Source organism: Diabrotica virgifera, chromosome 6, assembly GCF_917563875.1.
Source record: "Diabrotica virgifera virgifera chromosome 6, PGI_DIABVI_V3a".
Classification (NCBI taxonomy): domain Eukaryota; kingdom Metazoa; phylum Arthropoda; class Insecta; order Coleoptera; family Chrysomelidae; genus Diabrotica; species Diabrotica virgifera.
In genome coordinates, this window is record NC_065448.1 from 40,663,867 (window position 1) to 40,690,407 (window position 26,541).

General features: G+C 33.9%; 1 protein-coding gene across 1 annotated transcript in view; it reads right to left on the bottom strand.

Annotated features, from left to right (window-relative positions):
- The window catches only part of LOC114333551 (aminopeptidase N), a 136,445-nt gene that overhangs the window by 19,481 nt on the left and 90,423 nt on the right, over window positions 1–26,541 (bottom strand). The window contains exons 4-8 of the mRNA XM_028283440.1: window positions 25,503–25,921; window positions 21,915–22,070; window positions 19,566–19,871; window positions 18,256–18,439; window positions 3,019–3,257 (exon numbers count right to left, since the gene is read on the bottom strand). Coding sequence (XP_028139241.1) covers window positions 3,019–3,257; window positions 18,256–18,439; window positions 19,566–19,871; window positions 21,915–22,070; window positions 25,503–25,921 — 1,304 coding nt within the window. The remainder of the gene's footprint in view (window positions 1–3,018; window positions 3,258–18,255; window positions 18,440–19,565; window positions 19,872–21,914; window positions 22,071–25,502; window positions 25,922–26,541) is intronic.

The window sequence follows — 26,541 nt, forward strand, 5'->3', positions numbered from 1 at the left end:
GTCTTCGTTCTGGTTCCCTACGCTAAAACCAACCCTTTTAGGCTAATCTCCTTTTTCCTGTGAAACAACCCAATTAAAATTGGTTCAAAGCATATACCGACATCTTCCAATAACCCAAAACTACAAAAATCACTCAAGCTAGCTACTTCGCTACTTGTTGATCTTTAACGATCGAAAATAAACACAACGATTAGATACGCCCACACAGCTGCCCTAAGGGACGGCCGTTCGTTCCGTATTTCTACTAATAATCAAGGAAAAATGATATACATACCGGAAAATTTAAAATGTAAGGTTAACTATTTACAATCCTACATTAATAATTGTATAAGAACCCATAAAAAGGAGCAAACTCGAAAATTGTAAAAATTGGAGATACTGCCTTATTGCTTAGGACGGCAGTACTACTGTCAGTACTGTCAAGTGCGCATGACGTCTTCAAGTGTCATATTATGCAGATATGCACAACATTAGGTTAGTATTTGTTTGGATTTTACTCAAACAAGTATTTCTATTGAGTACTAGATATAAGTGTATTTATAACGTCAGTTTAGCTTCATATTATGGATGGAGCAATTCCAGGGCCATCTCGACCAAAACAATACAATGTTAATGCAGCGAAAAACCGAGTTAGCACCCAGGTCGTGTTAGGTATATTTCGTTAGCAATGAAAGGGTTAAGGTTGATTCAAACCATAGGACAGATAACAATTATTTTCTATTTTGTAATTCAGACCAACAGTCACGTCACATGCAGAGACGATACAATCAAGATTGCTTTTGTGGTTTTCCAATGAGCCAATTCCCACGCACCGGGACGGTACAGTCACAGTTACTGCCCGTCCGGTCGCTTCGTCAGTGATCAAGACTGTAACTTGATCTTGACTGGACTGGACTGCCAGAGAGGTGTGAATATGATACAGTCAGTCAGCTACCTGTTTTCAGTTGTTCTTCTTCTTCTTCTTCTTCTGTTTTTTGTATAGACGTGACTCTGTCCGTTTTTTCAATGTGCCTCCAGTAAGTTGTCATTCCATCGTTTTCGTGGTCTTCCCACTGATCGTCTTCCTATTGGGGAACCGTCTCTCACCGTCCTTTCTACTCTATTTGTTGTCATTCGGCTTATGTGGTCATTCCATAAGGTTTTCCTTTTCATCTCCATTGTTTCAATCAGTATTTTTTCCTCTCTGCCTTTCATGTCTTTTCCGACATTTTTATTTTTCCATGTTGTGTCCTGCTGCTCTATTTGCTTTATTAACTTGATCTTCCACCTCTTGTTTCAAGCTTACCGTGACTAGATAGTGTGATGCCTAAATATTTACGCTCCATCACTTGTTCTTTTATCTGACCCTCCAGCTCCAATTTACATCTTATTGGATTTGCTTTTATAACCAGCTATTTGGTATTTTTTGGAGAAATTAACATGTTAAATTTTCTGGCAGTTATTAAATTGGTGCAGCATATGTTGTAAATTATTTGCACTTTGAGAGATTAGTATTGCATCGTCTGTTATATATTAACTCTATTGTCTATATGTCTCTATTATAAGCACTATAAGTATTAAATACTTTGTGTAAAGATCGGGTATTTTCTAAGAAAAAAATGAAAAGGTAGTTCTCGAATTAATAGAACAGCCTGTGGGGGGAAATATTTTGTGTCGAATTAAAAAATTAAAAAATTTTTTTTGGACTTAAATGTTTTTAAATATGCACAACATAGTTTTTTTTTAAATATGCAAAATTTAGTAAAGGTCTCAAATATGCGAAATATGCATGCAATATGCATTTAGCATAAAATCCGCTACCTAGTTATTACTTTTTTTATTATTTCATCCGTGATCAGCTTGAACAATAAATGACTCAGGGAATAACCCTGTCTTATCCCATTGCCAGCTTTAATTGGGTCAGTTAGTTCATCTTCTACTGTTACTTCTATTGTGTTTTTCTGGTAGATGTTTTGATCGTTTTAATTATTCCTAGAAGTACCTCTCTTTAGTATAACAAATGGATAACGGCCTTTAATTTGACCCTGTCAAATGCTTTCTTAATAACCTTTCTTAAAACCTAGTTGTTCTTCTGCTAATGTTATAATTTGTTTGTTATCACTTTGGTTTTAAATTTGAATGTTGTGTTTAATTCCTCTGTAATTCTCCGGGTTTGATTTGTCTCCTGTTTCGAAGAAAGTTATTAGGATGCTTGATCTCCATTTTTGTGGTATCCCATTTTGTTCTATTTTTTTTTGTATTAGTTTTAATAATTGTTTAATCAAATCTTGTCCTCCCTACTTTAGGAGTTCGTCCGATGTTCTGTTCTCTCCTGGAGAATTTCTATTTTTTAATTTTCTTAATGCTTCCTTTACCTCTCCCTACTCGGACTGTGTGTGTGAGTAGATTCACAGATTAGTGAGAAACTGAGCACTTCTAAAGTCTATGAGAAGAACGTCCATCAAGTTAGCAGAACAAAGTCAGCAGAACACAATTATTCTTATACCATAATTAAGTGTAAATTAAATGCAAATTTAATGTTCTAAGAAACAATTTATTGCTATTTTCTGTTAAAAGTTATCGCATGTTCTGCTAACTTGATAATCAAGCTAGCAGAACATGCGCTAACTTTTAAAGAAGAAGAGCAATACATTTTTTCTTGGAATATTAAATTTGCATTTAATTCAGAGAATACTTTGGCATTAAATTATAAATGATTTATCAATTTTTGAACTACTGTTCTGCTAGCTGGACTATCAAGTTAGCAGAACATACGATAACTTTTAAAGAAGAAGAGCAATAAATTTTTCTTGGAACATTAAATTTGCATTTAATTTACACTTAATTATGGTATAAGAATAACTGTGTTCTGCTGACTTTGTTCTGTTAACTTGATGGACGTATGAGAAGAGGAAGGCCTATGGCCCTAAGCCCAACACTAGATGCCACTGGCTGACTTATGATAAGAGGTTTATACAGTTGTTATACAATAAAGTTTATTTTTTGCTCACAAGAAAGAAATAAAAAAAAATTACTTACAATTTCTTGATGAAATCTTGCAAACCTTTCTTGAAATGTTCGTGTGATAATGTAGCATTTAACATTTTCAGAATGCTACTTCCTTTTCTGTAGATTATAGGATTGAACACTTCCTCAATTTCGGAATTTGTTATAATTTCCCTCTGCATACTTCTTGCTGATTTGAGACTATCGTCATTTAGTGTATTATAGGTATCCCTAACTTTTATGCTACTGTAAGCATGCCATTTAGGTCTTAGCTAAAAAATAAGACTGTAATATATTGCGTCTACAATAGCTTTGAGCTATATAATAAATATAAATAAATGGCTGAAGCCAAAAATATCTCCACTGCTATAAAAATTATACGTCCACGGTGGGCAGGACATCGCACAAAATTCCATACTAAAAAAATCAAAACTAGCTACCCCAAGTATCAACCAAAATACACTAAGATATTTTAGATATAACTAGAAGGAACAGAAGTTTGGAACGAACTCAAGACAGCGTAACGTGCAAAAGATCTCCAGCACATTGGTCAGATCCAGTGGCGGCTCGTGATTTTTACAATAGGGGAGGCTATACCTAACTGTAAAATATCTAGACAAATTTGCATTAGCAAAAAATGCGCCAAAAAATGTAATTTAAGGCCCCATTTTTTGACCATTTTTTATTTACATTTCATAATATCATCCTAATTCATAATTTCATGATATCATATCATTTTAACCCGCGAGTAGTCGCGCGATGAGATAGAATCTCAATTTTTATCCTTTTTCGCGATAACTTGATGAAAAATTTTGCAATTTTGAAAAAAATTCGTAAGTGCCTCGAGGAAAGGTGTAGTAATGCGTAGGAATTTTTTTTCTTCTTCTTCTTCTTCTTTTTGTGGAATTTATGGCTTTGGGGAGAGCCAATTAGCTTTAACCCGCGAGTAGTCGCGCCGTTAGATAGAATCTCACATTTCATCCTTTTTCGTAATACAGTAAAACCTGTCAGTAACGGCCACTAAAAATGAAAGAACTATTGGCCGATATAGAAATGTGGCCGCTATTGCCAATTTTTGTAGTCTACATATAATTGGTTTGGGAAATTTTTAAACTGGCCGTTAGGACAGGTGGCCGATGTTGGCAGGTGACCATTAACGCAGGTTTTACTGTACAGTAAAATTTGTCAGTAACGGCCACTAAAAATGAAAGAATTATTGGCCGATATAGAAAGGTGGACAGTATTGCCAGTTTTTGTAGTTTACATATAATTGGTTTGGGAAATTTTTAAACTGGCCGTTAGGACAGGTGGCCGATGTTGGCAGGTGACCGTTAACACTGGTTTTACTGTACAGTAAAATTTGTCAGTAACGGCCACTAAAAATGAAAGAACTCATCATCATCATCCAGCCTCAAAAGTCCACTGCTGAACATAGGCCTCCTCCCCTCGTTTCCAACCCCATCTATCCTGCGCCGCCCTCATCCAGTTTTTATTTACCTTTCTTAAGTCGTCAGTCCATCTTGTAGGCGGTCGACCGACGCTTCTCTTGTCTTCTCTTGGCCTCCATTCCAATAACCTCTTCGTCCATCGCCCATCTGTCATTCTGGCTACGTGTCCTGCCCATCTCCACTTCAACCTGGCTATCCTCTCGATGACGTCAGTCACCTTTGTTCTTCTCCTGATTTCTTCGTTTCTGATTTTGTCTCGCAGAGTTATTCCTAGACCGCTCTATTCTTCTCTGCGTGACTCTTAGTTTGGTAGCCGAGGCTTTAGTTAAGGTAAGTGTTTCTGATCCGTACGTCAAGACTGGGAGGACGCACTGATCGAATACCTTTCTCTTTAGACATGTGGGTAACTCACTTTTAAAAGTTTCTCTCAGTTTTCCAAATGCTGCCCACCCAAGACCGATTCTTCTCTTCAGCTCATGAGTCTGGTTATCCCTGCCAATCGTAATTTCATGTCCCAGGTATTTATATCTATCTACGAGTTCTATTTCCTTCCCACCAATACTGATGTTCTGGTTGGGTACCAAATTTGTCATTATTTTTGTTTTTGAGATGTTTATATTTAAACCTACATTTTCTGTAGCTACAACGAGTTCTTGTACCATCTCTCTTGCCATACCTAGATCCTCAGCTACTATGACTATATCATCGGCGAAACGTAAGTTGTTTAGGTATTCTCCATCTATTTTTATTCCCTTTGTCATCCAATCCAAACTCTTGAAAGCATGTTCTAAGACCGTATTAAAAAGTTTAGGTGACATTGGGTCTCCTTGTCTAACCCCCCGTTCTATTTTTATGCGATTACTGTTAGTATGTAATTTGACAGTGGTTGTTGCCTGTAAGTATATTTTGTGTAATAATTTTGTATACCTATAATCTAGCCTGCATTCTTTAAGCGCCTGTAATATTTTGCTAAGTTCAACTGTGTCAAAGGCTTTATGAAAATCGATAAAAACTAGAACTAGGGGTTTATTGTATTCCACTACTTTCTCTATCAGGGTTTTTATACTTTGTAGATGGTCATTTGTTCCGTAATTTTTTCGGAATCCTGCCTGTTCTCTTGGTTGATAAGTCTCTAACTTTCTTTCCATTCTCTTAACTATTATTCGCGTAAATAACTTATATAAATGGCTGAGGAGGCTAATCGGTCTGTAATTCTCTAAATTGGCTTTGTCTCCTGCTTTGTGTAATAGAATCATAGTAGCGTTGTTCCAGTCTGTTGGAATATTGGCGTTGTGAAGGCAGATATTGAAAAGTTGTTTAATTTTTTCAAGTAGTATATTTCCTCCAATTTTTAGTGCTTGTGATACTATTCCATCTTCACCTGGGGTTCGATTATTTTTCATTTTCTTCAGAACCTCTTTGATTTCTGATTTTGTTATATCGGGCATTAAATCCGATCCTTGATTTAATACCCCAGTTTTTACTGTAATTGGAGGTTGCGCATTGTCATCTTTTTTTCTTGATTTGTATAACTCTGTGTAGAACTCTTCGACTATTGTTAATATTTCATCTCTGTTTGTAGTTTCTTTTCCAGTTCTGTTTCTTAGTTTGTTGATTTCTATTTTTCCTTTTTGTACGCTTACGTTCTTCAAAACTTTCATGTTCTTATTTTGCTCTATTGCTTGTTTTGTTTTTTCTACATTGTAGTTTCTTATGTCTTTTCTTATTGACTTTGTGATAGTCTTATTTATTTGATTTAGCGCTTCTTTGCTGGAACTTGTATCTCCTTTCATCTGTCGTCTTAGTTCTATAAGGGTTTTAGTAGGTTGACTTAGTTTTTCATCTTTTTGGTTTGTTGGACAGTATTTAGTTTGAGCCTGTTGTATTGTGGTGATTATTTGCTTGTTCAGTATATTAATGTCTGTTGTTGTTGTATCTTTCAATGTATCATTAATATATTTTTCGAACTCCTGAATATTAGTTGGTTTTACCCATTTCTTTGGGTGTTTCTTATTTATCATTCTTAGAAAGCACTGTATTGCCAGTTTTTGTAGTCTACATATATAATTGGTTTGGGAAATTTTTAAACTGGCCGTTAGGACAGGTGGCCGATGTTGGCAGGTGGCCGTTAACACAGGTTTTTTTAATAAAATTGTTAGAAATATATATTTTCAATATAAAAAGTAGATAAAAATAGTACAAAATAAAAATTTGTTTTAAATTCATATTTTGAGATAGAATCTCACACGCGACTATCGACGTTACAGAAGTGAGCGCGACTACTCCCGGGTTAAAAATAGTTAGCCTAATTGTAAAAGTTTAATACCAAAGTTTGTGTCGTTTAGTTGTTAACAATTCCATCTATTTGTAAATAGATACCTATGCATATCAAAATAAATACAGATTTGAAGTTTTGCAGTCCATACATAATGAAGCTTCAAATTTTTAAAGATACTCAACTGAATTTTTTTTATTCTAAACGCGGCTTACTGCGAATTCAAAAACACGATAAATTACCGATATTTTGCTTTGAGTTAGAGATATCGGGAAAAGTTATTTGAGCAAGTTGTTCCAAATATTATTATAACCCCACATACCAAATTTCATAACAAAATTCGCACTTTTAGATTTTTCATTATTTTTAGTCAGGACCCGAGACGCATGCAACCACGCAACGGAGCCGAGAAGCTACTCTGCCTCCCTTGGTATATCTCCGGGCAGCATGTGATGGCAGCGTAGATGCCACTGTTAGGAGACCGGGTCTCCTTAAACGCCTGCTGCGCTGCACGGAGCATTAGCAACGGAGACTGCTGTGCTGGGCTTCTCGGCTCCGTGCTTGCATCTCGGGATAACCCAGGATCCTGCCTACATGTAATAAAACTGAGACGCGATCATGCGTTCTAATGCTAATGCTCCGTACGTATGGATAATTAGTGATAATATGGAATTTACACGTTGTATAATAGTGAGAGTGATTGTTGTTTTCGCGATTCATGATAAACAAAACAGTGTAAAGTGTGTAAAAAATTTATGGGGAGGCTGAGCCTTCCTTGCCTCCTCTGACGAGCCGCCACTGGTCAGACCAAATAAAAGATATGACTCATTCTCCTAAGCAAAACACCATGCACATGAGAAAGATAAATTTACAGAAATAGTGAAATGAATTATACGACGCTATTACATCCTTAAGAAGGAGAAAAGTACTTGGATCGTAGCACCAACGACTGATGATGTAGTGGATAAGAAACGCGTGAGCATAAATATTCCGATAAAATTGGTTTAGTAAAAGAAAATCTAACCTGGTTTTCACCTGTCAGAAGTGTGGACTGAAGGTGGTGTAAAACATATAAAATGGACTCCAATGTGAAGAAGCTGTAGAGGAAGACTTCAAAAATCGTTTGGACAAAAAATTGACGAAATAATGGAGAACAAATTGTAATAGATAACGAATCCAGTCCAGAAATTAAAATCAGGAGAGGAGATAGGCAGCAATGTATTATGTCACCATTAAGTATCTACTATTTAATTTATTTATACTTAAACAGTAGCTGGTAGGAAAATCTCCAATTTAAGATTTGCTGATGACACTACACTTATAGCAGCAAATGAGCAAGAAATGTTTGATCTTCTGCGAAGAGTTGAGTTCGAAAGCAATAAAGTTGGTCTGAAAATCAATAAAGCTAAGACAAAAATAATGGTGGTCGACAGATTTGACACTATTCAACTGACTAACATATCACAGGAATACCAGATAGTAAACACCTTTGTCTATCTCGGGTCTAGTATAACTAACGATGGTAACTGTGAAGCAGAAGTTCGGAGACGTATTGGTGTGGCAAAAAATGCGATGAGTCGCCTAACTAAAGTTTGGAAAGAACAGATCTATCTCTCAAAATATCAAGATGAGACTGGTGAATGCCCTTGTATTCTCAATATTTCTATACGGAGCAGAGACTTGGACTCTTCGCGCATGCGAGCGCCAAAAAATTGATGCCTTTGAGATGTGGTACTGGAGACGAATGCTGCGCATACATTCTAAACCATCTCAATATGAAAAAAAGGCTGTCCACAATATGTCTGCAACGAATTCTGCAATTATTTGGTCACGTGGTTCGCAGGGCCGCGTTTAGGTCAGTTGACGCCCTAGGCAATTCTCTAGTAGCCGCCCTTCAAACATGTACCATTTTTGGGAAAAAGCAGAATTTTTTATTTAAATATGAATACACTAAAAATGGATTTAAACTACGATGTTTATATACATATAACTGAAAAAATTTCCAATCAGTTCGATTTCTTTCTTGATTTTCTTTGCCAAAATCATCTATAATGTCTTCATAATTTATCGCCTTTGTTACGTCACTTTCTATGGACAATATCGACAAAATGTTAAGACATTTTCGAAAATGACCTTTCAGCAAGAATATACAAATAAATGCGCAAACCAATGTCAAAATTAGGGAAAATATCTTTTAATCCACTCTTCTTTAAATTTTTAGATATATCAATTTTTTTTATTTAGCTAATGCCTCGACAACTAATGGCCATTGGCATGGTAGGTACGGTGAATTTTTGAAGTTAGGTACCTAGTGTCATGTGTAGTGTGTGTGTTGAGTAAGTGTCTTGTTACTTTGCAAAGTCGACGTCATTGTCTTTTCAAAAGACGCTAATTGTATCCGAACGTCTGCGGTCCCTCCGGTGAGTACCGATCCCACAAGGACAGAAACTATTTTCATTTATTAATTTATAATAAACGAAAAATTCCTGAGCCTGGTGAATTTCGAACTCACAACCATTCGGACCTTTCGATCCAAAGGTAGGCGCTCTTACCACTGAGCCACAAAGGGGGTTTAGATATATCAATTATTGGTGATTTTATTGTGGTATCCACATGATCCTTTTAAATGAATGCATTCATGTATGAATGATGTATCTAGGTCGTCTTCATAAATTTGTATCAGATTTTCAGCTTCTTTAATAATTTCTTCATTGTTTAATTTTGGCAAATCTGTTATAACACGGAAACATTGATAAATAAGTCGATAATATTCCAGACGTCTACTCAGATCTCTTATCAGAGTGTCGATTTATAGAATGTGTGGATTTTCATCTCATCACTAGCTGAAAATTTCTTTCGTCAGCCCCCTCGTCAAATTGAATTTTTCTTTTTCTATTTCTTATTTCTTTATATGTTTTATTTGGGCACAATTTTTTGGCTTCCTCTTCATAAATGGCAAAATTATTTCTGATTGAGGTAAAGTAATTTGAAAGAGCTTCATACTCTTTAACGACAGAACCCAGATCCGTTGCAGGACTCTGGACATACTTGTTGTTTGTTTGGGTTTATATGACTGCGGACACTAAATCCATTCGCCATTGGATAGGTTCACTGTTTCTAAAAGATTTTGCCAAATGACAGCTAATAATACCATTTCAAAAGTGTCCATTTTTTCAAATGTAGAAAGTGATTGATGTTTCTCAGCTGCAGTTTGACATTCGTCTTTGAGGTATTAAAAAACGCAGTTTTTATTTCGCTGAAGCCAGTGTATAACGCTTTAGTTCCGTCCGCCCTTGCGGACCACCTAGTTTCACTAAGAGATTTCACAACAGGTGATTTTAAGTTGTCAGTCAAAATTTTCCATCTATGTGGAAGCCGTAAAACATGTATATAATTCTTGTAAGAAAATGAAAAAGGAAGTGGCGGTCAGACAGGATTCTGCTGCTAAAGTTCCTACCAAATTGAGAGAATGTCCAGGGTAGGTACGTACTCAGCAAGTTTATTGTGATTTTTCAGGCTGCAGTCCCGAATATTTGCCAGACATATTGGATGCGTATTCATATGACTGGCCGCGAAAATCACTTAAGGATCCTTTAAGGATCCCCCAAACCAACGCGAAACTTTCGCAGCCGCAACCTACGCGAAATCGCGGCGAATCGATAGGCACGGCGACTTATGAGCGTGTTCACACTAGTTGGGGCGGTATCCGCAACGGTCGCGGTAGATCAGCGTTGTTTTCATGAAACGCTGCATGCACGGTTTTTTCCGCTGCCGTTGTAGTTTCGCGTGAATTAAAATGTCTGTTCCAGAAAAACTCATTGAAATTGTAAAACAATATCCTATAATATATGATTTAAGTAAAGATTAGAAAAATATAAGAAAAAAGGATAAAATCTAGGATAGTATAGGGTTAGAATTAGGAGAAAATGATTGAATTAAAATGAATATTTTAAATTAGTAAAAATGCATGAATTTTCATGAACTAGTCATCCATTCTCAGAAATAATATTTGATTAGTGATTATGAAATAAAGATAATACATAACATCAATAAAGATAACATCAGTTAAAAAACCAACTGTCAAGCGTAGGTTTTTCCTGGTCATTCTCACGTAGTTTTCTGATGCTGACCTCTCAAGGTTCTTTAGTGTTCCCTTACAAGTCTACATTCAGGCCCTTGTTCCCATCTTTTCACGGTTTGCGTGCGGGAGTGACATTTTGGCAATTTCCTAGATTGTTGTAATTGACCAGCCAAAAAGATCAGCAGGCCTAAAACTCTTACGCCTACTGCCTTCCTAGATAGCTGGTCAGCAATGCGGTTGCCGTTATTTCCATTGTGCTCCGGGTAACTATGTAGTTATCGGGAAGTTTATCTGACAGTTTTATTAAATATCTGTCAGATAAACTTCTCGTTAATTAGTTTTTCTACGAGGGTGCAAAAATGTCTACTTTCGCGCACGCATTTTAGTTTAGAAAGTTTCACTTTTCCGCACGAGTGTTACTTTTCTGCACGCGTGTTACTTTTCCGCACGCGGTTTTTACTTTTCTGCACGCGTGTTAATTTAGATATGTTAATATGGCCTTAAAGTAATTATAATACATGCAATAAACTAATATTTAGATATTATTTACTAATTTATTTCAAATATATCTTATTGTGTTCCTGTTTTAATGAAATTAACGCTACAATTCGATGAAATAAAATTATTTTGACATAATATTTGAAAGTCAAATCGGTAGACAATAACAGTCGTTTTGAATCATCGTCATGGAAACCAAGAACGTCGTCATGCTAACTAATTATATTGAAAATTTGGTTTTGACAACTTTGTCAAAGAATTAATTTGTGTATGTATTTTCATATTAATTAAATTAATTGATTAAGATTTGGTAATTTTTTAAAGACTCTTAGAAAAAATATTGTTCCTAACTCTTGCAGAAAGTCTCTTTTCCGCACTCTACTGCTTGCCGAACTCCCGCTTCGCGTCGTTCGGCAAACTGCAATCGCGTGCGGAAAAGAATGACTTTCTGCACTTGTTAGGAAAATAACTATATCCGGAGATGAAAAGACCGCCCTAAAATTATAATTTGTTCATATTTGTATGGCGAACAGTCGCGTCAGGTTCCGCGCCAATGTGGGAAAGCCTTGTCCGCTACCGTTTCGCCTGCGAATGTTCCGCAACGAAAAATTCGCGCCGCAAAAGTTTCGCGTCGGTTTGGGGGATCCTTAAATCAATGGTACATTCCTCTAAAGTCGAAATCCCTGTCGATTCCAAAGCAGCAGATTTGTGACCTTCAGATGGAATATATTTTGAATATATTTAAAAATCTTTCAGTCGGCATACCATCACCACATCAACAGAAACATAGCGAACTAAAAATGCTAGCTGATCACCATGAGAGACGTCTGGTATCGATTCAACTATTTATAGTATTTTTCTTGCTTTAATTCGCCAACAATCGTTCTTCTTAATTTTCTTCCCATCAAAACTATTAGTTCCTCGCATATAGTGTTTGACAGATAATTACAGTTCCCTTGAACAATATTTCAAAATTTAGTAAGGTGCTCGCGTAAGAAAGGATCAAATTCTGCTATGAGTACTAAGCAACCTAAAAAGTTACCGTTTTGAACTGATCCTATAACTGAATTATCTCCTCTGATGGCAAGTCCCTTTGTGGCTATTTTGCCAGTGTAATTACTGTTGCAACAACACGTTGCGCCAGTATTGTACTTCGCTTCCGAATGTACTTTTTATGGAACAGTCTATTCTGTTTTTTAATTTACCTCGATTGAATAAACTTAAGACATTTGCCGTGTGGTCCTTTGAATCTTCATATTGTTTTAATCTGACGCCAGCATTCTTCCAGTCATTGAAACCTGTAGTGAAAGAAGTCGGTTGCGCCTGAAATAGACGGCAAGGAATACAAAATACACTATTTTTAGATGTAGAATAAAGTAGCCAATTCATGAAATTCATTTCACCGTTCAACATTTTTCTGGAAAAATGATTTCTTGTTAGGGATCTGTTTATTTGTACATTTACTCTGGGCTAATTAGCAAAATTCATGGAAAAGTTATTTACCAGCAATTTTATTGCTGGAATCGAATTATAAGATCCTATATATTAATAATATAGGTATGCAAAGTCCGCAGATAGTGTGCTACTTTTTTTATAAACAAAATGGCGCCGACAAATCGTATTTTTTTTTCAATTATTGCTCTATAACTCCGAAGATTTTAACTTTACAACAAAAACACCCAAATAAAAATTCACCGCAATTAAATTCTGCATAGAGATTTGTTTTTCACGATTTGCTCCGACGAAAATTTTCCTCGGAAAATGCGGGTTTTCCTAACAAAAACTATAATTTTCAAATAAAGTTTTAGGTAAGTAATTATTTATCAATAATTAAATAACTTAATGACATCAAAGATTTCTTGGTATAGATTGTAATTCCAGAAGCTGGTGAAAATTAAACGAATATTTTAGCAACAATTCAATTGTTAATTAACAATTTACGATCGCAATAATAACCAAAATAATCATGATACATTGATCAAACTTATAAAGATTATAAAGATGAGATGCTTGTTTAATATTTTATCGACAAAATATAAATTTTTCTTTTTTTTGCATAATCTTTAAATTTTGAATAAAAAAATAGTTATAATACGTAGTCTAATTAGTAAAGTACAAAGAATGGTTATTTACCAGCAATTGTATTGCTTTAATCGAACTATAAGATCCTATATATTATTAATATAGGTATGCAAAGTCCACAGATAGTGTGCTACTTTTTTTATAAATAAAATGGCGCCGACAAATCGTATTTTTTTCAATTATTGCTCTATAACTCCGAAGATTTTAACTTTACACCAAAAATACTCAAATAAAAATTCACCCCAATTTAATTCTACATAGAGGCATGTTTTTCCCGATTTGCTCCGACGAAGATTTTCCTCAGAAAATGTGGGTTTTCCCAACAAAATCTCTAATTTTCAAATAATTTTTTTGGGCCAGTAATTATTTATCAATAATTATATAGCTTGGTGAAATAAAAGCTTTCTTGGTATAGATTATGAATTCAGAAGGCGGTTAAAATGAAACGAATATTTTAGCAACAATTCAATTGTTAATTAACAATTTACAGTCGCAATAACAACCAAAATAATCATGAGACATTGATCAAACTTAGAAAGATTATAAAGGTGTGATGCCTATTTAATATTTTGTCGACAAAATATAAATTTTTCATTTTTTTGCATAATCTTTAAATGTTTAAAAAAAATTGTTATAAACAAATTAACATTTCTTAGAAATTGTTTATTATATTCTAATTTTAAAAAATACTTGAAATGCATATTTCATAGGTCTTGAAAATGAATGCTTAAAAAAATTTTCCAACCATTTGCAAAAAAGTTAGGAAACAGCAAAATAAATATACGATATCTCCATTGTTTATAATTTGTTTTAATTGTTTCAAAGCTTAAAAGTGAGTCTATGGTACAATCTAATTACTCACAAAGAATGTCAAAAATTAGTGCAATGGTTATATTTTAATCAAAGATTTAAAAAAAAATTCTTGTAATTTTTAGCGCGAAAGTAGGCTTGATACAGAGCCGGAGATAAAATGTTCACTCGAAGCGACTGACACGCTTAAACTCGCGCGAGTTGTGTATGTGGGCGGGTAGCTACGGTACTGTATTATTCTACTTTCGCGAGTGTAAATTAAAAAAAAATATATTTATAATCTTTAATTAAAATATAACCATCAAGCTGATAATCGATATTGTTTTATAAATAATTAGCTTGTACTTTAAACTCACTTCTACGCTTTGAAAGAATTTAAAAAAATTATTAACACCGTAGTAATCGTATGTTTACTTTGCTGTTTCATAACTTTTTTGCAAATGGTTGCAAAAAAGTTTTAAAGCATTCATTTTCAAGATATTTGAAATGCGCATTTTACCTATTTTTTAAAATTATAATATAGTAAAAACTTTCGGAGAAACGTTAATTTGTTTATAACTATTTTTTTTTAACATTTAAAGATTATGCAAAAAAATAAAAAATTTATATTTTGTCGACAAAATCTTAAATAGGCATCTCATGTTTATAAGATTTTAAAGTTTGATCAGTGTATCATAATTATTTTGGTTATTATTGCGAGCGTAAATTATTAATTAACAATTGAATTGTTGCTAAAATATTCGTTTAATTTTCACCAGCTTCTGGAACTATAATCTAAACTAAGAAGGCTTTTAAGTCACCAAATTATTTAATTATTGGTAAGTAATTGCTTACCTAAAACTTTATTTGAAAATTAAAGATTTTGTTGGGAAAACCCGCATTTTTCGAGGAAAATTTTCGTCAGGACAGATCGGGAAAAACACGTCTCTATGTAGAATTTAATCACGGTGAATTTTTATTTGAGTGTTTTTGTTGTAAAGTTAAAATCTTCGGAGTTCTAGAGCAATAATTGAAAAGAAAACACGATTTTCGGGAGCCTTTTTGTTTATAAAAAAAGTAGCACACTATCTGAGGACTTTGCATACCTATATTATTAATATATAGGATCTTATAATTCGATTCCAGCAATAAAATTGCTGGTAAATAACATTTCCCAAAAATGGCCTATTCTCCGATAATCAGCCCAGACTAATTTGTTGTTAGGGATGTTTTCTAGAAAATAATGCCCACTTCTATTCCATTGACGGATCTACTTAAATGTTATTCGATTTTAATATTTATACACAAATATTTTTTTGTACAGTATTTTGCCGGCCTCTCATAATTTTCCGCTCTAGGCAACTGCCTATATTGCCTAATGGATAAAGCAGCCCTGGTGGTTCGCAGAGGTGACGTCAGTTTGGAGAGATTAATTGTTTCTGGAAACGTTCCGGGGAGAAGATCAAGAGGACGATCACCAACTAGATGGTCTGACCAAATAAAGCATTCAGCAGGAAACTCATTCTGCGAAGGTCTTAGAGCAGCTGAAGATAGAGACCAATGGAGAAACATTGTTAGGAATATTGGAAGAAATCACGATCCTCAGTAACGGGGAAACGACAGGAGACAGAGATTTAATTTATATAGTGAATACATTTTTGATGAAGCATTACTACTTATCTGTGAAGCATTACTAAGTGAAGGAATAATAATTAACGGAAGATCTATTAACAACGTAAGGTATGCAGATGACACCATGATTATAGCAAACTCTACTATAGCGGTGATAGAGTAAAGATAGTGATGATGACATCCAGTTTCCAATTGGGAGACGGCACTTAAAGAAGAGGAATGCAAGAAAGAATCCTGCAGATGAGATTTAGGGGATAGAAAGAACTGGGGAAAATAATTAACAGAGAGAATAAAGTAAAAATTTTGCAAATCATGACTTTTTTGCCCACAATTGAACACTACTTTTTCGGTCTTATAAAAAAAATTGGGATTGCATTATAGTTCTGCAAGCAAACTAAGAGAGTCATTAATATTCAGCTCAACGGTTTACTATTGATGGAAATTTGTACTTAAATAAACAACTAGACCAGTGCAAATAGCAAAAAAACAATAAAAAATTAATAGCAGGATGAGACCAATTCCAAATGAAAGTACACATATTAGATAACATGTTGAACATTTTTCACCAAATCTGGATGAGGGGAACATGGGTTGGGGGAGCGTTTTTAGGGGTGAAAACGGTTAATTACGATTTGCGGCAAAACGGTATATCCTATCGGAAAAAGTTAAATCGCAAAGTTGTAGGCTATAAGAAGATCTACAACTTTTGTAAATAAGCATTTTTCACATAACCTCAAAATATCCGAGAAAATTGTAAAATTCGATGTTTTTGATTTTATTTTTTTTTTCGCACTGAAAAAAATTTTTTTTTACCAAAGGTGGAAACTTACCTCTTTATGTCCCAAACACGCAGAATTTTTCTGTATAAAAATATTTTTTAAAACTCTTGTTTTTTATGTTTAAGGGAAAATGTAAGCATTTTTTCAATTGAAAAATCTCCCGAAATTTTTTTAGCTTTTTTAAAAAAGTTGGCATTTTTTTTGTTTATTGAAACCTCTATTTTCTGATGGTGTAAAAAAATATATACGTTACTGTGGAAAATTTTGTCACAAAAGGCAAAAATCGGAAATTTATTTTCAACCCCTCACCATTTTCAGATTCTCAAACGTAATGTAAGTTGCATAGCGAGTAGGTGCAGCCCAGCCAGACGCCGCGCCGCGGCCATTATGTGTACCATGATGACACGTACAGTGAATCAAACGTACGTGTTGATGACAGTGACATTATGGATGAGAAACCAACGCCAAATGAAGAAAATGTAGACGAAGACCATGATGGTCTAGAAGATTTAGAGGAAACTGCAGAATCTGTAAGCATTACCGAATGTAATGAAGAAATGCCATGAAAGAAGCAAAAACTTAATTAATTGATGAAAAATTGGCCATTAAAATTATAATAATTACTTTCTTTTGTATTAAATAAACTTTTTCGTTAAAAAGTTTTTGCGACTTTTAATTTGGTTCATGAGAAAAAAGTTTAAAAAAATATGTAGTTTATAGGTAAGTAGGCCGACTTTAAAAAAAAATATAGTTTAAAAAAAATAAAAAACACGCTTTTAAAGCACTAAAAATTTAAAAATAACTTTTAAAATTAAAGCTAGTAATATTTTATTTTTAAATTTTTAGTGCTTTAAAAGCGTGTTTTTTATTTTTTTTAACTATAATTTATTCACAAAATTAAAAATCACAGACAACGGCATTAGTGTAGTAAATTTTTAACAGAGGTTCGTTGGTTTTTCCACAGTAACGTATATATTTTTTTACACCATCAAAAAATAGAGGTTTCAGTAAACAAAAAAAATGCCAACTTCTTTAAAAAAGCTAAAAAAATTTCGGGAGATTTTTCAATTGAAAAAATGCTTACATTTTCCCTTAAACATAAAAAACAAGAGTTTTAAAAAATATTTTTATACAGAAAAATTACAGCGTGTTTGGGACAGAAAGAGGTAAGTTTCCACCATATTTGGTAAAAAAGAAATTTTTTTTTCAGTGAGAAAAAAAAAATAAAATCAAAAACATCGAATTTTCCGATTTTCTCGGATATTTTGAGGTTATGTGAAAAATGTTTATTCACAAAAGTTGTAGATCTTTTTATTGCCTACAACTTTGCGATTTAACTTTTTTCGATAGGATGTGCCGTTTTGCCGCAAATCGTAATTAATCGTTTTCACCCCTAAAAACGCTCCCCCAACCCATGTTCCGCTCATCAAGATTTGGTGAAAAATGTTCCACATGTTATCTAATATGTGTACTTTCATTTGGAATTGGTCTCATCCTGCTATTAATTTTTTATTTTTTTGGTCCATTTTAGAGCTACCTGCACTAGTCTAAACGGATACTTCCATAAAAGAGGTAGATCCCTTGTTGATAGAATTTCACACTTTGAAGAATAGCTCCCCGCTGAGCTAAATATTAATGACTCTGAGTTTGCTTGCAAAACTTTACCAATTATCATAAAAATCTTACCGTTGTAATTGCTATTTCCGATATGAACGTGGCAAGCCCTTCATTTAACCAGAGGTCAGACCACCATTCCATCGTAACCAAGTTTCCAAACCATTGATGGACCAACTCATGCGCAATTTTCGCTAATATATAGCTTCTGGTCTTAATACTAGTGGAATTAGGATCAAATAAGACTGAAGATTTTCTGAAAAATATTTCTCATAAGCAAAAAAAAATCCACTTGCTTAAAGAAACTGGCGAATCCAGGCGAGCGAGAGCAAGTATTAACATCAGTTAGTTTACAGAAGTTTGATGCTTAAAATTAGTGGTCTTAGAGGACTAGAGCTTAATTTAGAGGTGTTTGTTTAGAAAAAATAGTATACAGGTTTTTAAAGATTCTAAAATGTATCAGAGGGATCTTCTTCTTTAAGTGCCATCTCCGCGACGGTGGTCGGCAATAATCATAGCTATTCGGACTGCGTCTCCCTATGCTTCTTTTTCCTTGAAGCTTTCCCTGTATAATCAATTGGGGCAAGTTGTATCTATCTCCATGTGTAATTTGTCCGAGATATTCTAATTTTCTTGTTTTGGTGGTATTTAAGATTTCCATTTCTTTATTCATCTTTCTCGCAACCTTTTTGTTTGTGATGTGTTCTGTCCACGATACTTTAAAGAATTCCTCTGTACACCCACAGCTCGAATGATTCTAGTTTTTCCATTGCTGCCGCATTCAAGGTCCATGTTTCCAATCCATAAAACAAAGTCGAGAGAACGTAGCACCTAACTCTTAGCTCCAACTTCAAATCTCTTGTGCAGAGCACTTTTCTCATTTTTTTTTAAATTTGCTCTAGCCTTTTCTATTATGATTTTGATTTCCTGGAAGTAATCACCTGTGTAGTTGAACATTGTTCCAAGATATTGGTCTACTCGTCGGACATTGGTTCCGTGTATGAAGAGATTCTCGTTATTTCTTTGAGTTTTCGATATTTTCATAAATTTTGTGTTATTCACGTTCATTGTTAGACCGTATTCTTGTCCAAACTCGGATATTTTGGTCACCAACCTCTGAAGATCCGCAATGTTTTCGGATAAGATGGCAGTATCATCCGCATATTTTATGTTGTTAATGAGAACTCCATTTACCTTTATTCCAGCTGCTTCACCTTCAAGAGCTTTTTGACAAATCAGAGTGATAGGTGGTAACAAATTTTTGAAGACGTACGTGCTTAATACTATAATTTAGTAGTCTCAAATCTTCTAGTTTAATTTGTAAACCTGTTTTAATAAACATTAAGACTACTAATACAACTAAATACCTGGCATGTATTTACCTAAAGGATATGATGCCCCAGTTCTCCATAGCAGTTTTACCAAAATTAGGAATTGCAAGTAAATCTAACTTGGGTAAAGGAAACTTCATATCAAAATAATCCTCCATAAACGGTAACAATTCCATTATGACGTCTAGTGCATATTGTGCTTGGCTGAGGTCGGTTTCTGGTGCCCAAATTTTGACAGGTGGTCCTGCTGTGATGTTAGCTGAAATACTCTTCATGTCGCTTATCGTAAACGCCACCAAATATGTCGACATCGATGGTGTCTGCTGGAAATGGTCCCAAACCCAATCGGTGTCGTTCCTAAAAATATTTTTGTGTGAGCTTAGAAAAACACTGTTTACTTCAATTCAAAATTTGTAAAATCGTATACCAATCGACTCAAAGTTACACGAAGAAATCAAATATCGATTTCCGGTTCTATTTCCTGTCACGTTGGGTGAAAACTTACGATTAGTCCAGGAACCGAAGCTTGTCACGTCGCAATTTTTACAGAATGGATAGATTTAATTGAAAATTTGAAAATAAGTAGTGGATAGTCCAAGGATCAAAATCTATATGATTCCGAAAGTAGCTTTTACCATGGGGGTGGTTGCCACTCCATCTCCGGGGTGGAAATTTTTTGTTATACTTTGGCTTCAAAAGTTGATAAAAATATTCATTTTAAGCAAAAAATGTTCTATACATCTTTTTGATAAAATTAATAGTTTTCGATTTATTTGCTATCGAAAGTGTCAGTTTTATATCGACAAAATCAATGTTTTTCGATATTATACTCATTTACGATTCACTCAGTTTTGCCGTAGAAGAATTTTTTTCAAACCAAGTTCTTGGAAATTAAATAACCTACAATTTCATATTTTAATATTTTTTCGTATCTCTGATGCTAATCTTTTTATTCTGAAGAACGAATTTTTTACCAAACTACAAAAATTCCTTATTCGCTTTTAACTCCACTTTTCTAAAAACTAATCATTCTAAGCCAGTCAAGCTTCTGAAATCTATTAATAATACATAAATAAAGAAGAATGAATAAGGCCAATAAGTAAAAACACTGCTAACTTAGATTATTCTGCTTCCAAATGAATTTCTTTTTTTTTCAAAAAAATATATTGACTTTTTAACCGTCACTTTTTCATTTTTTATCCTAGAAAGTTTGGTATAAAAGCATTTTGTAGGTTTTTAACCAGATCTATGACTATTAATATAAAATCCTTTTAAAACCGTCAGTCGCAAAAAGAGGTGACTGAAAGGGTTGGTAAAGGTGGTTTTTGCATGTTATTACAAGTTTTAATTATCAATAGCTCACTCAATTTTTTACGTAGAAAAAATTTTGGCACACCAAGTTCTTGGGTATTAAATAAGCTACAATTTTATATTAAAATATTTTTTCATATCTTTGATGCTAATCTTTCTATTCTGAAGAAATGGGCATTTTTACCAAACTACAAAAATTCGTTATTCGCTTTTAACTTCATTTTTTGTAAAAACTAAGCATTCTAAGACGGTCAAACTTCTAGAACCTATTAATAATGCATAAATAAGAAGACCAAATAAGGTCAATGAATAATTTTAATTTAGGTGGTGAGTAGGGGGATGTTTCCGATCATTTTTTCGCTGAAAAAATAACGACTGACATTATTTTTAATATAAGTCACTTAATTTTTAAGCTCAATATTATTTTTTTACTTCAGGTGATAGATATTTTTAAATATATACTTTAAATTAGTTTGAACAAGTTATCCTAGAAAATTGCATAGTTTTCCCGTCTTCTGCCTTTGAAACTACAATATGTAGCATTTGACGAAAAAGAGCTAACATATAATAAAGTATAGCTCGATTACAATTATGGTCTTAAAGAAAATAAAATAAAGGTTTAGTTTATTTTTTCAAAAGGTAAATTTTTGTTTAGCAGTTGTTTTGATAAAACGAAAACTTTTTGTGTTGTTAGTGTTATTAGCAGAAAACTGATTAAAAACATTGATTTTTTCGATATAAAACTCATACTTTCGCTAGCGAATAAATCGAAAACTATTAATTTTATCAAAAAAATGTATAGGACGTTTTTTGCTTAGAATGAATGTTTTTACCAACTTTTGCAGTCAAAATAAAACAAAAAATTTCCATCCCCGACATGGGGTGGCAACCACCCCCATGGTAAAAGCGCCTTTCAGCCTCACATATATTTTGATCCTTGGACTATCTACTACTTATTCTCAAATTTTTAAGCAAATCGATCCATTCTGTAAGAATTGCGAGGTTTTGTAATATTTTAAGCTTCATTACTTAAACTAGATGTCCAATTGCTTGCTTAAAATATGATGATTAAGTAAATAAAATACTTACATTACTTCAGTTTGTTTAATTGGCATATTTGACAACACAGTCATATTGGTTCTTCTAGCTACACTGATTTCAAAGGGTGCCCTAAAATATGGTTCATCAAAACATGGAAAAACTCTTCTAGCAGATGTCGGCTGAAGGTGAGTTGTAGCTAGCCACCTAAAAATATACATATAATTTGTGAGTAACAATATACAGGTATTACTATATGGATGTGAAACCTGGATCATAAAGATTAACAAGATGAACAAATTAGAAGCCTTCGAGATGTGGTCATATCGTAGAATGCTCAGAATATCTTGGGTTCAACGCATTTTAAATAGAGAAATCTTAAACAGAGTAGGTCAAGGCGAAGGTGACTTAATGAAGATGATAAAAAAGAGAAAACTTGAATATCTGGCTCATATAATGAGAGGTAGCAGATACAGGATATTGCAGTTAATAGTCAACGGAAAGATCGATGGAAAAAGAGGAATTGGTAGGAAGTAATATTTATGGCTCCGAAACCTTCGTCAATGGACTGGTTTATCAGCAGATGAATTATTACATGCCGCGCAAGATCGAGAACGATATCGGCAAATTGTCATGGAAGCTACCCACGCCTAAAATTTGGGCACGGTACTTAACGAAGAAGAAGAATATACAGAGTGTCCAGAAACTGTCCTGACAATCTAAGACCGGAGATTCTTCAGATAATCTTAAGACAATGTAACCCAATTCACCTAGTCCAAAAATGCTTCAAGGGAGCTAGAGTTATTTGAAGATGGCGCATTGTAATTAGTTTTTTTAATATCTCCAGAACGCTTCTATTTAGAAAAACGAAAACTGGTGCGCCTATTTATCTTCCAGAGATAAATCTAATTTAGAGATAAATTCTAGTACCGGTCACAAGGAGTTCGTTATGGGTAGGGCAACGGTTATTTTATCGCATAAATGTTTTGTCTTCAACTTTAAGCATTTTTGACACTGGATTATTAAATTGTGAGGTATTCTAGTACTGAAAGGTATTCTTGATTTAAGTCGGTAGGATGTACCGTTTTCTAGAAAAATTAATTAAAAAATTTTTCGTTTTTTGAATTTGAAAAAATTTTTACAAAAATTTTAAAAATATAACGGCGTATTTTACCTACTTAACAAGAGTAACTTTTAGTACTAGAATACCTCATAATTTAATAATCTAATGTCAAAAATGCTTAAAACTTAAACAGAATAAAAGCTAAACTAGGATTTTAGCGTGTAGACGTCACTATCTCTGTGAAACAATCGCCTCAAGTATAGTCCGTCCGCTATAACTTTTCCCATGCGGTACGATTCATTTTCAATCAAATTAAGTCAAAACATAAATTGAAACGAACGTCGATGTGTATATATGTTACAGTTCAAGTTGATTCCCAATTAGAGTTGACTTTTCCTAGTTCGAGTCAACTCCAACTGAAACGAGCAGTAAAAGTTGATTTGAAAAATTTAAATCAACTTTTACTAGTTGAAGTTGACTCTTCCTAACTCCTGTTAGTAAAAGTATATTATACAATTTATACGAGTATAATCTCACGTGCATTTTTGATGAGTGTGCGTCTCTTTGATTTGACCGTTTCAACTACTTATTACTCCAGGCTGTAACGTCGCCCCCGTTAGGTAAATTATTCTGATTCAATTTTTTTGCACAAACTTACTCAAAAAAATACATCCTTATAACAAATACACAGTGTCAAGCGGTACCGCGGTCGAAAAATTGTTTAACCAATTTTTGTTAACCAAATTCACAAAATAATTCTTATCTACTCTACCTCATATTATGTATAAGTTTTTATTGTGTGAAAATTGTAAATATAAATAGCAGTACATGAAGGGTTTAAAGTGTGCCTGAAGTAATAATGTGTTTTAAATGGGATTTACTTTTTCGCACTGTTTTTTAGCATACTTTCATATAATCAAATATCCTTAACTTTCGCCTTGTCATGGTGATGACATGTGAGCAATAAATTACAAAAAAAGTTGTAAAAATTGTAAAATAGGAATGTATTCCAGTGGCGAAGAGTTGCAGTTTTTTTATTTGTTTTTTGGTAGATAAACTATTGTATGAAACTGTGCGTGAAGTACTTTTTGCGCACTTAGGCGATGTATAGCACTCGTCCCGCTCGTGCTCTAAACATCGCGTGCGTGCGCAAAAAGCATACTTCACGAACTGTTTTATAAATAACTAAGTATTTCACCCCGGACAAATTCTTTTAGATTATGTTGGTCATTCGGAGCAAAAAAGGTCTCTTGTGATTATTCTCTAAAATTGATAGTTTTCGAGTTCACGCGATTTAAAATTTGAAAAATGCGAAATGACCATTTAATATAAATGCGAAATGACCATGCTTAATAACTCGATTAAAAACTATTATTATGAAAGTCAGAAAGTCACCTAATCACAGTTTAAAGCCCCCTACAAGATCCTGAAGAAATTTTGGTCATTATTTTATTACTAAGCTGTTATTTTTAATTATCAACAATGAGCGCTAAAAGCGTATTGATGCGGCCGTCAATGTGAGTGCGAGTAAGATCCTCCATTCCGACCGTCGGATGGTGCATCTCAGTCGCACTCACATTGACAGCCGCCTCAATACGCTCCTAGCACTCATTGTTAATAATTAAAAATAACAGCTTAGTAATACAATAATGACAAATATTTCTTCAGTACCTTGTAGGGGGGTCGTTAAAATTTGATTTGGTGACTTTCTGACTTTCATAATAATAATTTTTAACTGAGTTATTAAGCCTTGAAAATGGTAATTTTCGCATTTTTCAAATTTTAAATAGCGTATAACTCGAGAACAATAAATTTTACAGAAAAATCACAAAAGACCTCTTTTGCTCCGAATGACCCAAATTAATGATGTAAAAAAAATGTCCGAAGTGAATTTTTTTTGTGAATTTGTTTAAAAAAAATTGTTTAAACAATTTTTCGATTACGGTACCACATGACACCCTGTGGATTCGTTATAAGGACCTCTTTTTGAGTAAGTTTGTGCAAAAAAATCAAACTGGAATAATTTACCTAACGGGGGCGACGATACAGCCTGGACTATAAATCTCACGATTTGAACATAATATACAGTAACATTTAATTTCTAGAATCGGTTGTTTGTGTGAATCAACTTTTACTAAATGGCATTGGGAAGAGTATACTTTAACTAGTTGGAGTCGACTTTTACTAGTAAATGTTGAATAAATAAAAATCTTCATTTTATATATTTATAATCAACTTTTACTAAAACCAGCCGTTTGAGTCGACTCGAACTAGGAAAAGTCAACTCCAACTGGATAATCAACTTGAACTGTAACATATACATTTTGTATACTGTATACTATAAACTACACACATTGGCGTACGTTTCACTTTCTGTTTTGACTCAATTTGATTGAAAATGAATCCTACCGCATGGGAAAAGTTATAGCGGACGGACTATACCAAATACCTACTGGAGTTCTAGCACCTCAACTAATCACTGGTACCAGGCTACTAGAAGCGTGCAATAGGCCTCTACGGTGTCATTTAAAAAAAGTTGAATGATGTTCTCAAAAAGCTGCTCCTTTCATACTTACTTCGTACTTCCTAATGAGTCAACGTAACTTGTTTTGTACAATCCAATCAAGTTCTCAATAATTTCTCCAGCAAATTTGATTTCTATCATGTACGTTTTTCCACTTTCCAATACTTCCGCCAAAGATATTTTTATTTTAAAATTAAAGTCGTCCGTTTCCAGCGTTAGTATTCTTAACGGTATATTTTCAGTTCTGTAGACGATCTTTTCTGTAACTGGTTCTGTAATTACTGTTGACGCATCAGTCACCGTTGTATCAGTTTCCGCTTCTGTAGTTGTTGTATCTCCTTCAGCTGGAAGTGCTGTTTCTGTCATAGTTTCTGTAGCAGTTTCTGTCGTAGGTTCTGCATCATCGACATCTCTACGAGATATGTTATGGGCTGTGGTATTACCAGTTGGTAGCTCTGTAGTTATTTCAACCTACAAATTAAAATAAAGACATTAATAGAAAGAATGGGAAAGGAAAGGTCTTTTTGAAGTGTCTAAAGTTATTAACATTAGTGCATTTAGCAAACTGCTTGTGCTCTGCACAAGAGCTCTGAAGTTGGAGCTAAGAGTAAGGTTGGCTAGGTGCTACGTTTTCTCGACTTTGTTTTACGGAATGGAAGCTTGGACCTTGAATTCATCAATCAAAAAACTGGAATCATTTGAGTTATGGGAATCCAGAAAAATTCTAAAAATATCATAGACAGAACACATCAGATACAAAGAGGTTCTAAGAAAGATGAATAAAGAAATAGAAGCCTTAAATACAATACAATAAATCAACAAAGAATATTTAAAGAAATGACAAGGAACTACAAAAACATGGGATGCAAAATGTAAAGAAGTTTACTGTTACATCGGAGGAGCGCGATCATCAGCGGCTTGGAAATTAATAAAAACCTTGAAAACGGACACATCAAACACAAGTCGAATACAGCCCATTCAGATAGATGCATGGAAGGAGCATTACGCATGGGACCTAAATGAAGACAGAGATATCTATAACACTGATTCACCCCAACGTATACGAGTACACGGCGAATATGTAAACGTGG